The sequence below is a fragment of the Crocodylus siamensis genome, chromosome 4 (assembly GCF_052110815.1).
Source record: "Crocodylus siamensis isolate JL-2025a chromosome 4, ASM5211081v1, whole genome shotgun sequence".
Lineage (NCBI taxonomy): Eukaryota > Metazoa > Chordata > Crocodylia > Crocodylidae > Crocodylus > Crocodylus siamensis.
This window is the reverse complement of record NC_143398.1, coordinates 115,277,411-115,294,717: the sequence shown is the minus strand read 5'-3', so window position 1 is coordinate 115,294,717 and position 17,307 is coordinate 115,277,411. Positions and strand designations below refer to the sequence as shown.

General features: G+C 40.5%; 1 protein-coding gene across 15 annotated transcripts in view; it reads left to right on the top strand.

Annotated features, from left to right (window-relative positions):
- The window catches only part of MICAL3 (microtubule associated monooxygenase, calponin and LIM domain containing 3), a 231,236-nt gene that overhangs the window by 118,322 nt on the left and 95,607 nt on the right, over positions 1-17,307 (top strand). For 9 of the 15 annotated variants that reach the window (XM_090043473.1, XM_090043485.1, XM_090043480.1 and 6 more), the window contains exons 20-26: positions 697-786; positions 903-1,019; positions 4,187-4,294; positions 8,203-8,310; positions 9,137-9,323; positions 14,510-14,598; positions 15,275-15,362. In XM_090043473.1, the coding sequence (XP_089899599.1) occupies positions 697-786; positions 903-1,019; positions 4,187-4,294; positions 8,203-8,310; positions 9,137-9,323; positions 14,510-14,598; positions 15,275-15,362 (787 nt within the window). The remainder of the gene's footprint in view (positions 1-696; positions 787-902; positions 1,020-4,186; positions 4,295-8,202; positions 8,311-9,136; positions 9,324-14,509; positions 14,599-15,274; positions 15,363-17,307) is intronic. The other 6 variants (XM_090043484.1, XM_090043487.1, XM_090043482.1 and 3 more) reach the window with 4 other exon arrangements.

The following is a 17,307-nucleotide window of genomic DNA, read 5'->3' as shown; positions in this document are numbered from 1 at the left end:
AACAGACAAAGTATGAGCCTTCTCTGTATAGGATACATCCTATTCAATTTACTTTTCACCCCCGAAACAATAAGACTTACTGAAAGCTGAATGATATTATGGATTAATGCCCCTATCATTCCAACAATAGGCCACGTGCCACTCCTAAGTAGATTCTTTTCTGTGTCACTGAAGTATCCACACAGCAGATGAATGACATCTGCTCAAGCAATACCTGGACTAGAATAGAAAGGGGCTCAGCATATCATGATTAAGGCTTGTTGACAGAGTTGTGTTGGAGGATGAAGGTAAGTCAGAAGGATGGGATAATAGATATGCTGGGACAGAACTGGGAAGCTTCTATAGTGATGTAACCACACTATGCCTGGTTTTGTTGTGTGCTGTTAGATGCTCCCCACACTTATTTTCTTGATGGCCTTACTCTCAGATGAGTATCCTAATGAACAAAGGCCGAGAAATAAAAATGACTGTTCCTTGGTCTGGAAATCTATAAAGCAGATCTCTTGACAAAAGGCCAGGGGTGAGATTTGATGCCAAGGACAGAGCTGTTTTTGACCACTCTAGCCATGCTTTTTGGCTAGGGTAGGGATGACTTTATTTGGATGGAATGGCAAAATAGAAGCTGCTTGCTTGCTTTTGGTTGCAGAGGTCTGTGGAGAAGATGCTTAATTCATCTGTTTCTCCCTTACCCTTGAGTGGCCAAATCTAGAGCTTCTAGTTGGAATAATGTTGGAAGATAGAAGAGAAGGTTCATCTAGGAGGTCGTCTTGCTCGTCTCTTCTGCATGTGAGCTTTTGTGCCCTTTTATTTGGCACTGGCCTTGTTTTGAGTTTTACTTTTGTTCCTTTTTGGTTTTATATTTTCCCCTGTTTCGTTTATTTCCTCCTCCATTCCTTATCCAGCAGAGATCTCATCGGGTTTTTTCTGATGATCAAGTGCCTGAGCAAGCACTGAACATTGAGCAGAGGGCATGTCAACTGCCTGTCCTGCAGGAGCCAAAGCCAACAGTCAGACATCAGGTGACTATTGCTCTGTCTTGTCTGGCCATCTTCTGTCTGTTTTGCAGTTCTGTAGGATTCAGGTAGTGTGGCTGCTGGGATCAGAGTGATAGAAGTGTGCACCAGAATATAACAATCATTGCAAAAAAGAACAGTGCGAACTGTCACAAGAACTTTTTTGTTTTTCACTTCACTTCTTGTCTTGCCAGTTTTCAGCATACTTCTTGGTTCTTACCTGGTTTTGCCTGGTGTTTGCTGTTTCACCATATAGGATACAAATGACAAGAACAATCACCCCTAAGCTTCAGGGCACATGCTGATCACCACCTGGACTAAAGAAAATCTCCTGGCATGACCCTGTACTAGTTGGAAAGAATTACTGGGAAATTTCAGTTACTAATTTCCAGAGTAGACACGTTCACATTCCCCCCCCCTTTCAAGGCACTACATAGGCCAGTTTTGTTGTCTTTCTTCCAGTATTGCTGCTTCTAGCAGTAACGCTGGTGGTTTATGCAGTTTCTCTTTGCTACTGCTGGTGAAATAACATTTTTTCCTTTTTGCTCTTTCTCCTCTCCTCTTCCACCTGCCACCTCTGACCTTTTGGCACCTGCTGCTTTGGACAGTGGCATCTCTAGTTTGGAATCACTTGGCTTCCTCTACCTCTCCTCTGCATTATACATCAGATCTTTAACAGTCTTTGGCATGTGGGAAGTTTTGGGGGCAAAAATGTCTACTTCGAAGAAGCTTGGCTATTTTAAATGTTTTTTCCTGTATTTACTGTTGTGAATTAAATTTCCAAACCAGAAAATGATCCAGTAGTGTAATCCTGAATCTACATACAGACAGCTTCAGGGGGGTTGCTGTTGTAGCTAGCTTTTCCAAGTTGTGTCAGAGTGAAGGTTATAAGAATCAGAGTTTTGGACTGTTGCCCTTGGGAACATTTGTGAATCAGTAGAAGTATTGTTGGTTTGGGGGTGACTCAAACTGCTAGTGGGCTATGGATAGGGAAGCAACCATAGATAGTTGGGTGAGAGGTCAGATTTCAAATGTATTAGCTTAAGGGTATTATAGTTAAAGGTCCCAAACATAGTTCATGTACATTTCAGCAACAGAGATTGTGCTAGCATATTAATTTGTGTAAAGATGCAACCTTCCTGTCTCTGTGTACTGCTTGGTGGCTTGGTTGTTTAGTCCTGTAGCTATTGGATGCCTGATAACAACATTTTTAAATTATCTGGGTATGTGGAAGTGATATATGGAGTTATATTTGCAGACAGAGATAAGATATTGACATGTGTGATTTCTGTGAAGATGCAGCAGAAAAAAGAGGTGGAAAAATACAGAGGGAGAGGCAGAGAGTACAAAGTAGAAAAAAGCAGAAAAAGGAGTAGGTTGTAGGAGAGGAAAACAGGAAACAGATGCTTGGATAATGTAGGGAATGATGGGCCATGATGTAGAATGTTAAGGAAAGAAAACAGGAAGAAGCAGTGATACTAAGCAGGAAAGAATGTATAGCAAAAGCTAGAGATTGTTTTTTAGGGACTTTAAAAATATTTTAAATAACTATTAGCTGATTCAAAGTTGCGGTTAAGTAAAAAGTACCCATATAAAAATGACACAACTGCTATTTTCCTTTAAACTGCAAGACCTGAAGTAGCACAGATATTTTTTGCCATTGGACTAAGTCCTCAAGCTACCAAATGTCAGATATCTTTTCCATCTTTGTGTGTGTCTAAAAACAGCTGTTTTTGTGGATCATATAAAAATAACTGTGACGTAATTCCTTCGCTGTCACTGTCTTAGGGTTTTTTCTTTTAAAATGTTCACCTTCTTACAATCTTCTGAATACTTTCCCACCAGATTATAACTTACACTAGCTGACAGAAACTAATGGATTGTGATATTTCTAATGATTGTGTTCTGCTTCTATACTAAAGGTGTTTCCTGGCAGATGGTGATAATGGACTGGCAGAAGCTGAGTGGGTTAAGAGGTGCATGCTGGGTTAGTGATCTCTGGGTTCTTTTCTGAAGAATTGATTTTGGAAAGATTTGGCTTTTCAGCTTTGGCATTTAGCCTATGCTGTATGATAAGAAAGAGCAGAGGAAGAATTAGTGGTTACTCTCCTTGTTGGTTCTCACTTTTAAACTATGCTTGTCTCTTGGGGACAGGAATTTGTAAAGTGCAGCAAGTAAGCAAGTAAAGATAGGAGGTATCTCTCTGAGTGGGAAGAACAGAGCATGAAAAAAATCATGGCATAGTTTAGGGAAAGATGCCTATACCTGCTTTTTCCTTCCTCTGCCTAAGCCTTACGCCACAGCCTGTTTCCTGTTTTGGAAAGCAGGAATGTGTCAGAGCTCATTACCTTCTGCTAGCTTGTTAATTTTGTTTTCAATGAAACATATATTTAAAGGATGAGCAATGTGATTTAAAATTAAACCCCATGTTTCTTGTGGATTCTAAGGTGAAAATTCATTGCTAGTTTAGTAGTCGATCTTGTAGTAGAGATGAAGATGCTGAATAGTGGAGGGGTGAGAGGGCTTTTCTCCATCCCCACTCCTAAAAAGGCATAAATGTTGGATCTCTTTTAGTTAAAACCTGGAAAGCAATCTCTCAGCAGTCTTGGAAGCATGTTTTTGAGCATGTCCTGTACACTCACTCCTGCTTACATGCACGAAACCTGGAAATACAGTGGTGAAGTCCCTCCAAAGGCACCTCCTGGGGCTCGTGATGGGTTTGAAGAGCAGATGTGGGAGCAGTTTCAGAGTGGCTTTGAATTTCTGAGTTTGACACATGGGAGCCAAGAATGGGTGGGTAGGGTAGATGTTTCCCTGCCTAAGAGCACAAGGAGAGGGTAAGAGTACCAGAAATTGTTTTAGAATCTTCATGAATGACTGACTTTGTTGTATTGCAGAAAGCAGCAATTCCCCAGGATCCCGAGCTTCTGTGCAATTAGATAGCTGATTCCAAATTACATTTTGGGGTGGAGGGGGGTGGTAAAAAAAAACCTTATAGCCCAAGGAAGGCCATAGCAAGAGCAATTTCTTTATTGTCTGCCTTGTCACCTGGAAATGGAAGAGATAGGGTAGGTGATTGCCTCCGATAGCTCTTAACGGTTCCTGTAAGACATTTTATTTATTTTTTGTCCATATCCCTCTGTGATTTGCTTGATTATTATTTTATTTTTTAGCCAGAGACTGAACCGTCTCGTCGATTCTTTGTTGACCAGTGGGAGCTCTCCCTTAGTCTCCGCTCTTCCAACCGCCCTGCTTCACCCTCATCTGATTCCCTTCGACAGGTAGCATGGCTTGGGTCTTGCAAGCTGCACTCAGCTGTGCCTATTTGCCCCACCTCATTCCCACCAGCAGAGGATGTGCCACAGAAGATCGCTAGGCTTGCAAGGCTTCACCTCTTTCATGTGGCTGAATGTGGTGCGTGCATTTAAATATACAAGTGTGAAGCCAGAGGCACTGTGGCATATCTTGATTATTCCAGGCCATTCAGCCATTGGGGAAAAAAGTATTCTTAAAGTTGAGTGTTCATGGAAAAGGTTCTGGTAAGCCAGATTTGAAGTCTTAAATAGCCTCAAATCACTTCTTTCCAACAATGGTATTTTTCTGGCTGTGGAATAATCTATAACGACATACAAGCTATTTTTTAAGGTTTCCTGCTCCCTTTTGAAAACTTTAAGCAGATTATAGCTTGGGTTTGTATGTATGCTTTTAAAGGGAAAGACTGAGATTAATGGAGGGAAATCATTCAGTATTCCAAACAAGTGGGTATCACTTGAAAATTACAGTGGTTGCTGATTGTGCTACAGGCAACAGAAATTGGTTGTCCATGCCACAGAATGTAAAGATTCTGCATAAGCTAAAAACCACTGCCCAGGAGAGACCCAAGTCAAAGAGCACAGAAGTTGAAAATTAAGGAAAGAAAGCAAGACTTAAACTTATCATAGCTGTATTAGTTTGAGACGCTCAATGATCCAGAATATTGTAATGGACAAATAGTAAGATAAAATTTCTCTCACAAAGAGAAATTTAGGGCTAGTCCAGAATTTTCCATCAGGACTTTTTTTTAAGGCAAAACTTCTTTCCATGGACAAGAATGAACAACCTGAGAAGTTTTTGTTTTTTGTCTAGAAACTAGAAACTTCTTTGCCAAAAGCTTTCTATGAGGGGGAGGAAAAATAAAGGATTTTCTGACCAGCCACAATTATGAACTAGTATCAGATGAGATGTGATGCATAAGAGTAATGAAATTAGAAAGTAGGAAGGTGGGAAAGGTTGTGAGCTACAAAGGTCAGTTTAGGCATATGCATTAGCTGAGCTCTGTGTTTTGGTTAGAGAAACAAGGCATGCTTGGAATAGCAGAAGGTATAAATGCCTTTCTGATAGGAATCATAGAAAAGTATGACAGAAAGATCATGTTTATTCCTTCACATGTTTGCAATTATATCTCCTGGAAGGTAGGGGTCAATTTCAGAATGTCATGTGGTTCAGCCTACTGCTCAAGGGCAGGTTCCTCCCTGAGTAAAGCACCCAGTCAAATGTTTGTCTAACCTCTCTTCAAAACTTCCAGTGATGGAGATTCCACAGCCTCTCTTGGGAGCCTATTCCAATGCCTAGTCACACTCTGTGATAAACTTCAACTGAGCTCAACCTGAATTTTCACTTGCTGCAATTTGAGACCATTTTTCCTAGCCTTGTCCATAGAAAATAATTTATTTTCTGTGGCCACCTACCATATAATTACCCTCTAGGTATTAGTTATCTAATCCTGCTCAGTTTTTCTACTTTTAGACACTAAATAATCCTAGTTCTTCTAGTCCAGCCTCAAAAGTCACTTTTCCTAGGCTTCTAATAATTGTTGTCACTTTCCACTGGACTCTAAATTTGCTCAGATCTTTTTTGAAGTGAGAGGACCAAAACTGGACACAGTAAGCCAGGTGAGGCCTCCCCAGTGGCAAATAGGGTAGAAGGATCACTTCCCTTGACTAGTAAGTGAAATCTTCTTAACATAGCCCAGTGTGCTATTGGTCTTTTTTACAGCTAGAGCATATTGTTGGTTCATATTCAGCTTATGGTCTACTGTAACCTCAGGTTCTTTTCTGTAGTACTGCAGCCTACCTAGTCATTCCTCAGTTTGTATTTGTACATGTGATTGTTCTGTCCTAAACGCAAAACTTTGCATTTGTTTTTGTTTTTAATTTTGTTCAATGGATTTCAGACCATTTCTCCAATTTATCAAGGTCTTTCTGATCCCTAGTGCTGTCATTCAGAATGTCTACAACTGCACCCAGCTTACTGTCTCCACAGATTTGCTAAATGTGCCCTTCAGTCCCATCCTCAAATTTGTTAATGAAGATATTTAATTGTACCAGACTCAGGATATACCCCTGCATGAAGATACTACAGTGTAGTGGTTAGATTATATAGTTACATTTCATACTTGCCTAAGAGATTTAACATTTTCTGCTAAAATCTAAATATTGGGACTCAAACATCTTAGGGTTCAGACAAACCATCAAAATTGAAACAAGTCAAAAGTGATAGGCACTTGCATGGAGCTGCTGTCAGGGTAATGGCTCACTCGTATTTCAGAGTAAATGAAAGCTATACCAGAGCAATTTAGCCCATTCCATGTGGGGCAAGCTGCCCAAGTGTAGCTGTCATTTACTATGTGGTAAGAGAAGTCATAGGGACAGTTACTCTAAAGTGTGTGCAAATCCCTGCTCTTTCCCAATTAACTAGTTGCAGTTTGATCATTTTACATTTTGTGATTCTTGAAGAACATGCAAAAATGTGAAGATGTAAACATCTGTAAACTGTTGATAATTACAGCAACCAAAGCATGCAAGAGCAAACACCATAATAGGTGCATACATTTTAAAACTTTTTTTAGCAAAATACAGTATAGAAATTATGTGCAGGGATAGGTAAGTGCATGTAGCTTTGACAATGAATGGTTTTTTCAAATAGAAACCCTGTAGTACAAATGAGGAAGATTTCCAGGGTTTTGAATCTAGTTCATTGCTTCAGAGTAGTGCATTTCCCAACTGCTTCACTTGACCAGAGTCATGTGGTCTCAATGTGGAAGGCAGAATTAATCCTTCACTTGCTGAAGAGGCTTGAAAAATGCCTGTTTTTAATTCTGGAGCATTCAAAACATCCCTCATCTGGGTAAGTGACATGGCCTAGGGTGATGTCTGCTGCTGCACTGAGACAATATGTGGTGCTTGCATTAAGATTGGATCTTTATTAGGTTGTGAGGTTTATTCCCTCAGTCAAATAATTATTTTCAAATGCCATGGGTGTTTCCTGCATGACTCATTTTCATGAAGTGTCCAAACTTAGCTAGCAAACAAGCTTATAAATTTCTCATCTCCCACCTCTTACACTGAGATGTGTCAGGCTTCCTAGATGTCTGACTACCAATATTGTAAGGTTGATTGCAGCCTAACATCAAACCCAAATGCTTGGGGTCGTGGTACCCAGGAAAAATATCCTTGATAGAGAATAGTTTAGGCATAAAGCTGCATGCTCAGCTAAACATAGTTATGGTACTAGGCTCATCCTCCTCCATTCTTCTCATGTAAAGTCTTGAAACCCCTTGTGTGTTGTGAGCACTCATGCATGCAGCTTTGGAGGTATTAATTTTTTTGGAATTGCTGTGGCTCTGCTTGAGCTAACTATTTTTATTTTTCTCTTCCCTTGGAAACTAGTTGTTCCCTATTGCAAAGAAACTGAGTGAACCTTCGTGATCACACCTTTGAATTTGGTTATATGAAATACCTCTTTTATGCCACTTTTCCTCAATGTCCATTTTTACCTGAAGCCTAAAATTTGTTTTGGTTTCGTCTCCCTGCAGGGGGAAGTAGATGTTCTTATCGTTCATGAACAAAATATTCTGTAAACAAAAGAGACTTTGATTCATCTTCTTTCTTTTAATTGCAGTCCTTCTAATTATGTAAAGGGACCAATTGTAAACCTCCCTTTTAGCTACTTTTAGTCTGGGCTTTGCTAGTGATCACTGACGACACTGGTTCTGCTGTTTTTCCACAGTCACTCTGCCTGTGTTGTCCGCTGTTTCAGCATGGTTTGATCTCTCTGCACCTTTTCATCACCTTTATCATTTTTTGTCATCTTTTTAATTTGATCTTTTTCTTTTCTCACTTCCCTGTGTTTTATCCCTTCCATCTGGTAGAAGTATATAAAGATGTACACAGGCGGAGTGAGCTCATTGGCTGAGCAGATAGCCAATCAGCTTCAAAGAAAAGAGCAACCCAAAACCCTTCTAGACAAGAAGGAACGGGTAAGAGAATGATGTGCAGAAGATGTGTGTTTGTGACTAGAAGTTCTATAGGTCTGTGGTACTGTAAGTGTTTAGTTGTCTTGAAAGAAGCTGACAACATCTTAAATAATTTTAGTAAATCTCACTTCCTTTTTCTAAACCCTCTCCCTATCCTCATGCTTTTTTCCAAAATCTGCCTGAATTCTGTTGTCAGCATCCTAGGGTCCTACACATTGCAGAGAGACTGCTTTGAGATACAGCTCTATCTATTTCAGAGCCAAGGTATGTGATCAAGTTGGGCTTTCTGTGGATTGATGTGTCCTGGAGAAAACATCTTTCTTGATAAGTCTCAAGGAAATGTAGAGCTAAGAGCAGTATTGCTGGAAGAATTCCTACAGACCAGTCTGTTTTTGACTATTAGGGTTGAGCTGCATTTGGAAAAACTTGGTTTCAAGGTTAACCTGAGCCTCTGTCAAGTGAATATAAGCAGGGTTGGAAGTACAACTGTAAACTGTCTCAGCTGACATAGAGAAGATTTCCAATTTACATTTCCTTCAGTCAGCTGTCTCCAGAGCACCATTAATAACCTTGTGTGGAATTGTCAGCCCATAGGTCTAATGGTCTGGGAGTTGTAACTTGCTCCTGATTTTATTCCTCACAACTTCAGAAATTACCTTGACTTGCCCCATGGACATGAAAGGTTAGTGACTGGTACATAAGCTTTCATTTTGCTAAGTGGTGTTAATGGATGTATCAGAAATGGTATCACAGAAATGAAAAAAGGTGACCCTACAGTGGAGATGTGATTGGACACAAGTGACTCTAAATCTGCCTCATTTCTGTCCAGGGCTCATTCAAAAAGGAGTTCCCCCAGAACCTGGGAGGCAGTGATGTCTGTTATTTCTGTCGTAAACGGGTCTACGTGATGGAAAGGTTGAGTGCCGAAGGCAAGTTCTTTCATCGCAGCTGCTTCAAGTGTGAATACTGTGCTACCACACTTCGCTTGTCTTCCTATGCCTACGATATTGAAGATGGTAAGAAAAATTACTGTTAATTTTCCTCATATACAATAAAGACTTTCACTCATTTGGAAGGCTGCCAATTTTTTCACTCACCATTAGTTTGGTGAGTGAAAAAATGAGAATAATCTTTCTTCTTGAAAATAAACCTCTCAAACCATTAAGGAGTTATAGATATTTATATATCTCCTTAACAGCTTAAGTAAGAGTTATATAGATAGCGAGAGAGAGAGTTATTTCTCAGAGACAGGGGAGAGATATATAGATAGATATAGAGCTCATTCTTGCACTCTTTTGGCCAGCTCACGTAAACAACACTATAACTGAACTATTAGCCAAACATTTACTTACTGTTAAAAAAATCGTTGCTGAAATGGAAGCAGAACAGTGTTGTGTTTGACATCTAAGGCAGGGGTGTTAAAGGTACAGCCCTTGGAGTGACATCATTCATCCCCTGGTACTTCCCCCAGGTCTCAAGAGTTAATCCACGTGCTGTACACAGTGGGCACATCTACACAAGATGTTTACTGCACAGTTGCCTAATTAATTGCACAGTAAATGTCTCAGCATCTACCTGTGCACCCCTGTTAGGGCTCATGCAACTAATAAGTTCCTCAGCAAGGTAGTACTTGTAAATACAAGTAAAACTCTAGAATTTTTTGTGTGCAGCAGTACACGTGTAGACACTCACCTGGCTGGGTGGTACATAAGGGTGCTTCAGTGCGGGGGCCACCTGCAGGCTAGCCCTACATTGAAACACTCTTTTGCCTCAGCTAGTCTGTCTACAGTGCGCTGAGCCCAGACGGAGCAGCCCCAGGCTCTGGGAATCCCTTCTACCTGGGACTGCTCTGATTGGGCTCCACATGCTGTGCATGAATAAACTCCAGAGTTATTTGCTTCCAGGCACACATTAAAATGGCACACCTAAGAGCAAAAAACTTCAGAGCAGTAAGCTCCAGAGTGCACTAATTGTACATGTAGACATGCCCAGTGTACACTGGACTAGCCCCAGGCACTGCCCCAGGATGTGTGGCCTTGTGGACTGGCCCCACATTACTCATCTGGCCCATGGAACCCAGATGGATATTCCATCTAAGGTGATCTTATAATACAGATCCTCGAGTCCTGCTTCAATACCAGGAAACTAGGAGAATCTTTAAGCCAGAGTTTAAAAACATTTGGATAGCATAATACAAAAACAAACCGCTTTCTGCAAAGGAACATATAAAAAAAAGATTGATAATCTGTGGATATATTAACTTTTTACAGACTGTTTGAGAGGGGGTTTATAGATGGAAATGTTGAGTAGGAAAGCAAAGGATAAATGGGCATATAAAAATTGAAAATGCTGTATAAAAATGGTGACTAAATGAACAGCACAGGGTTTGCTCCTCTATATATGAGAGACCTCCGTAAGAGAGAGAATGAGTGAAAACCTCATAAAAGTGAGGTACGAAAACATGTTGCTGACCTACTTTAGCAAAGTCAAGGGTAGAAAAGATGAAGAGGAGCTTTGTAAAGATCTTCACAAACCTAAGGAACTGAATGATGCAACAGCAAATGAAATTTCATGTCAAGAAGTGCAAGGTATACATATAATTTAAATCACATGCGCAATGAATTGTGACCTTCTGACGAGTAGTGACATGGTCCTCTGGCACTGTTCAACTGACCAGTGAGAAACATGATCATGATTGTTCGTTTCCCTTAATACAGCCTATGTAAGAACTGCCATAAATAATATATCTCTAACCACTGTTCATTGTTAGTCCTTCCATCTCAGTAGAAAAAAGGGCAGTTTAAAAACAACATGGTACATGAGTCCATGCACGTTGTCATGAAATACTAGACATATTTAAGAAGATGTGGTAACCATAGAAAATGGCAGAAGACCAACTTGGCACTCACATTTACTCTTACTTACTGTCCCTTTCATACAAAAATAAAACAAAAATCTTAGACTGAGAAAGCATCTACCGAACCTGTGGAACACACTGCCACAGAACATAAGGAGACATGTCTAAATGTCACATTGGTATGCGACTAAAAATAGCGCTTGCATGAATGAAGACCATATAAGGGTAGCAGTATTTCAGTTATATTTTCCCTGAAACTTAACAATCTGCATGTTGTGGATAGACCAGGGGTGGGTAAAGTCCAGCCCATGGCCCAGATCCAGTCAACAAGTGGACTCCATTTCCCAGCAGCCCCTGCCGGCATGGGTGGGGCCAGTCTCCATGGAGACCCCAGCTGCAACTGCCCTGTGATAGCACAAGGTTGGGGTGGTCATGGAAACCAGCCCCAGCCATGCTGACAGGGCAGGGGGCTCCTCCAGAGCCACTGGGATCCTGCAGTGGGGGCAGCTTGGCCAGGGCAGAGCTGTGATCTGCAGCCTGCGCGCACCCCTGCCCTGACTCTGACAATCTAGTTTTGACTATACATGAACACATATACAGCATGCATAAAGTAGCAACAATTCTACTATGAAGTAGGCAGAACATAAACCTCAGCCTTGCTATCACAGCAGAGCTGGGGCTGGGGTCTCCATGAAGACCAGCCCCAGCCATGTGGGCAGGGGCTTCTGGGAAATGGAGTCCAGCTGCTGGCCAGATCCTCCATTTTGCCTACCCTTGGGATAGACCCTGTAGCATAGGTGGGCAAACTGTCTTCTGAGCCGTATATGACTCCCAAGTAGTTTAGATATGACTCTTGAAAAAAGTTATTTAACACCAAATTATTTTTGCTGGGAGGCTGTGTGAATATCTGTGTGTGCATCTTGACAGCTACGTGTCCTACAGCTTTCAGTCATGTCAGGGTTTTGGTTGGGTTAAGAAGTTTGGCCACCCCTGCTTAGTAGCCACTGACAGTAATACATTTCCTCACAGGGACTACTACCTTTAAGCCAGCTTCTCAGTAAGAAATGGATAGGCCTCTAAAACATGCCTGAAGGTTCACAAACTTGCTTTGTCAGAACAATTGGCCAATGGTAACTCTTGAAATCCTCATAAAAACAAAGCAAACCAACAGCCTATTTGGTAATTAAAGATGAAGAAAATGGTTACTTCTACACACTCACCGTTCACCAGTAGCCTGTATGTGATAGAATGCTCTGATTAGAAATTTTAGTGCTAATAAACTGGGTGTCTCAATTGCCACAGTAAAAATGGTTTCTAGCAAGCATTTACTCAGTCTTTTGCCAGCAATTAAGCAAGCTCCAGTCTTGGCTTCATCTAGGTATAATGAGGCTAACACAAAGTTGAGACCCTTCTGCATAGCAGTACCATTGTTACCCAAGCTTTCTTGGTTTTTCTAGCAACTTTATATCTATAGTGGGTATGTCTACACATACGCTTTAATGCACAGTAGTATATTTTATTACACATTAAAGCATTGCATAAAAAAGTGCTAATGTACAGTAAAATAGGCAGTGTACATTAAGCATCGCTAAAAAGGCATGTGTTTTTGCTAATGCACATTAGGGCAGCCTAATTTACATTTATTTAGTACCTCACGTTGGAGGGCACCCTTGCATGGGCTCTGGGGGTCAGGGAAAGCAGTGCTTTAATTGGAGTGGCTTCCAGAGCCATTCTAATTAAGGCACCGCCACGTCCCCTGTATCAGTGTTCCTGTGCTTAAAAATGACAGTGTGGGTGGTTGAACTAAAGCTCATCAAACAAGCTTTAGTTCAAGCACTCCCACCACCACTTTTAAACATGGGGACACTGATGCATGAGATGCAGGAGGCTGCTGGAGCGCAGCAACTGCCATGCTTCAGTGGGATTAATAGAGTCTGCTTTGATGCGCTGGAATTCCAGCACATCAGAAAAGCCTCAGGGCTTGTGTATAGGTGCCTGGAGGTATTAAATTTAATGTGCATTAGAAAAAGCACATTAATGCATGTCTAGACACACCCAGTGACTAGGAGCATCCAGATAAACTCTGTGGTACAGTACCTAAGAATCCTTGGGGCAGATTAAAAAGTATACAGTACTTAACTCTAAGGTTTTTCTGAGAGAGAAAATAATAGAGCTATTAATGTATTACTCATCTGTTTGGGTTAACAAATGAATTCTGTAGTCCATGACATTAACTGCATTTATGGAGCTATAAAAGAAACACTGTGTACCCCTTTATCTGAATTTTACCTGTCAAAAGACCAATATTCTTGATGCTGTGCTCAGGTATAAAACCATATTGCAAGGAACTAAGAAAGTATCAGGATTTATGTTTCCAGAGCTGTCTCACATGTGTTTCTTAGAAATGTTACCCTGAAAGGGAAGGTTAGATGCAGAGCACTTTTTAGAGAGACTGTCAATATAAAAAAAAAAATGGTTTGTTTGGTTTTTTTTGAGCAGGGACCTCTTGCATGAGAGATGCTGTTACCTTTTCCTCTCAAAAGAAGGTGTTTATAGACTTCTAATAGTTGAACCCAATGCGTTTTTAATTGCTTTTTAAAAGCAAGGAAAAAAACAAGGGTTTAAACTGCAGTTGCAGCTGTAGGCCTTCCAAACATCTCCCAAATCTTAAAAAGCAAAACTGGTCAGACTCAGAGAGGACTTTGAAGCAGAAAGGACCAGCCTGGATTAGGAGAAGCTGCTTTAAATTAAGATAAAGGTGTAGGTAGTAACTCAATGAGAAAAGCAGTAGAATTCACATGGCAGGACTGAGGTATGTTCATGCAGAGTGCTTGTAGGACTTTTTGTCTAGGTGAGTACAGACTAGCTTGCTCAGTAGTCCTGTAAAACCTCTTGATTGGAAAGGCACAATTTAGGTAGACTTTCCTTTTAGGAGTAGTCACTATATTATCAGAGATGGTTTCTTTGGAGTTAACATAGTCTTCTCCCTCATTCCTCTGCCAGTTGTATTCATTCTTGCTTTTTCCAGAGCTGTTTCTGCCAACTTTTCATGTGACAATGTCTTTGTTCCACACACACTGCTGTATTGTTAGTGTATGATACCACGCAGGCCTCCCAGCTCTGCTTTGGTGTGTGATTGGATGTTAGCTAAATGGCTGTCAGGCACCCAGTGGGAGAGAAGCTGTTATAGGGAGGGGGAGTGAAGGACTTGAGTTAAAACTTCAGTGTGTTACTCTGAGTATAGTGGTAAACAGGGCAGGGGCAAAGGGAATGGAGATGAAGTGTTATACTGTGTAACCTGCTGTGGTTTCCTCATTACTTTTATCTCTCTTGTTCTGTCTGCAGGTAAATTCTACTGTAAACCTCACTACTGTTATCGACTCTCTGGTTATGCTCAAAGGAAGAGGCCAGCAGTGGGTCCTCTGTCAGGAAAGGTAACTTTTTATTTCAATTTCAAATGTTGGATTGAGGGTTTTGAACATGTGTTTGCCAAAAATGAAAACTCATTAATATATCCTATTCTTTTTAAATGCCATGCCATTATAAAATGGTAAATTTAAGAGTAATCCTATAATCACTGTTGTCATTTTTTTGTGGGACTCAATTGTTTGATCCCATATTGGATGTTGGTATCAATTTCATGTAAACTGAAGTAGTTACTACAGGTATGCCAACACTAGAAGAATAAGAATTACAGAGTTGACCAACATTTCTAGTTTGAAAATGTTTCACTGAAATAGAGCAGGTGATTTTCATTTCCCTGCAGAAAATGAAGTCCTAACTGTTTGTTGCTCACAGGAATTGCAAGATGTCTCAAACTTCAGACATATCTCTTGGGTTTTTCAGATGCATAAACTGATCTTCAGAATTTAAGTAATCTGATGAGGAAGCATGGGGAAAGAGCATTTGAATGGCTGGATCCTCCACCTGATTGTTGGGTCCATCCCCTGCTTATTCCATGAATAAATGCATGCCACTGTTCCAGAGGGCTGCCTTCGCAGTTGACTGTGTTCAATATGTAAAACATTCTGCTCCCAATTAAAAATCAATCATTTCAAGATTTATGCATTTTATTTTCTGATTTGTTTTTTCTTTTCATTAATCTTACAGGACAGCAAAGGATCCTTGCAGGACACGATGGCAAGTGATGGAGCTGGCCGGACGAATTCCACAGCCACTTCAGCAGAGAGAACCCCAGGTAGCTCCGCTTCCTTCTTTGGCAGGGTGGTGCAGTACTCTCTCGGCCTCTTTGACAGAGTTAGGGTGGCAAGCCAGCGCCTGCAAAGTACAGTTTCCTCAGTTGGGCACCAGGTAGCCCAAAATCCTTTGGACTCCTTTTTCATGTGTCAGTTGATGGCTTTTGGTGTTCCCTTTCTCTATGTCCAGTCAGAGGTTCTTGTGCAGATCCTGGGGGAGTTCTGTTGGCAGCCTGTTGACCAATAAAGCTTTAAAACGATTCAACTATGTAAGCTGTATAACTTGTGTGAAATGTTGATGCTGTATAAAAGCTTGAATATGTTCTTTTGCGTGGTGGCTTTGGGACCTGGACATTTCCAGTTCTTTCAAGGGCATTGCCTGAAATCATTCTAGGTAAACACAGATATTCAGTTCAGGATTTTCTTGGACTGGACCCAAGTAAAAAGGCCTACTCTGCAAATCTGCAGATTTAGTTTTAGTAGCATTAAGGTCTCTCTGATGGGCTAATGTAATGCCTGAAATTGGATTTCTGTGTTTGTCTGAATGCTAGGTACTGTACCTCATCCTCCCAAGCTGCTCATTTAATCTGCTATCTGAATAGAAGACCTTGCTGTTTTTGGATTGTGGCTACTTTAGGATTCTTGGTGTCTTCCGCAGCTAAAGGGAACCATCTTTAAATTCTTGAGCTCTTTGGTGCTAGCAGGTCATGTTGCTCTCCCTTTGCTGCCAGAACAAACTCCTGGCAGTGGCTTTGGGAACTGGGTTGTGAAAGCATGTGCTTCACTGCTAAAGATATCCAGCTTGTAGGTTAAAACTCAGATTCCTTCTATCACAGGAGAAATGTTCTGTTTATGCTACATTTGGCCCAACCCTCAGTTTTTCATTGTTCAAGACTGCAGTTTAAGGTACTTGGAAAGGGAAAGAGGGATAGAGTTGATTTCCAGCCTACGTGCCAGAATTCTGTGGAAAAACTAAATCAGTTTCTTCGAGGAGAGTGGGACTAATTGGTTGGTTTTATTTTTGTTTGACAAGCAAAAGATACGCAATTACAATGCTAGCTTAAAAACATCTTTAACACCTATTTAGCTTAAATCATTCTTTGATCTGCTTTTATTTTTGTTACAAAGCATGCCTAAAATTATAGCTGAATGTGATTAGACAGATTTTTTTTGTTTTTTTTTACTTGCATATTTGACTGTACGTCACATGTAACTAGTTTTTCAGTTTCCTTTTTCATTAATGTAGGATTTCTATGTAGCAAAAGAGTAGAGGGTATAAAGGAGAATGTCAGAGTAAAATCATAAAAATAGACTTGATGTCTCAGACAGGTGTAGTGTCCAGAACTGCTTTAACTTTAAAAAAAAAAAAAAAAGGGAAGTACATTTAAAGATCCTGTCTCTTCTCAACAACAGGCTTTTCTCTAAAAATAAGGGGAATTTTTATATGGGACCTAGCCTTTATGAAGAATGGAAAAAATAACTGTTCCTCTGAACACACCTTCGGGATGTTCAAAGATTATATAGAGGTTGGTGTAGGGAAGCAGGCAAAAGAAAGGCTAAGCCTGATTTGTCAGTCATTTTACTAAAGCAAGCCCCCACAGAGATGCTCTCTGCTCTGATGTAATTATTGCAATAGATACATAAACTAACTAACTCTAGTTGTAAACAGATATTCAGAAAATAGCAAAGAAATAACACATTAGGCTAGGCTATGTTTTGCTATACACGTATGACCAAATAAATAAAAATCTGAATTTGTTGTTACATGCCTGCCATGACCCTATTGACAGATCTGTGATTTGAGTTCATGAGAGGAACAGAACAGGATGTATTTTCTCTAGAAAGAAAAGTTGAGATGTCTGCCTGTTTCTCTTTGCTTCAGCTGTTGTACTGAAAGGGAGTCCTATTGTATAACTTGTAAAATTCTGGCTTTTCAAAGGGAGCATA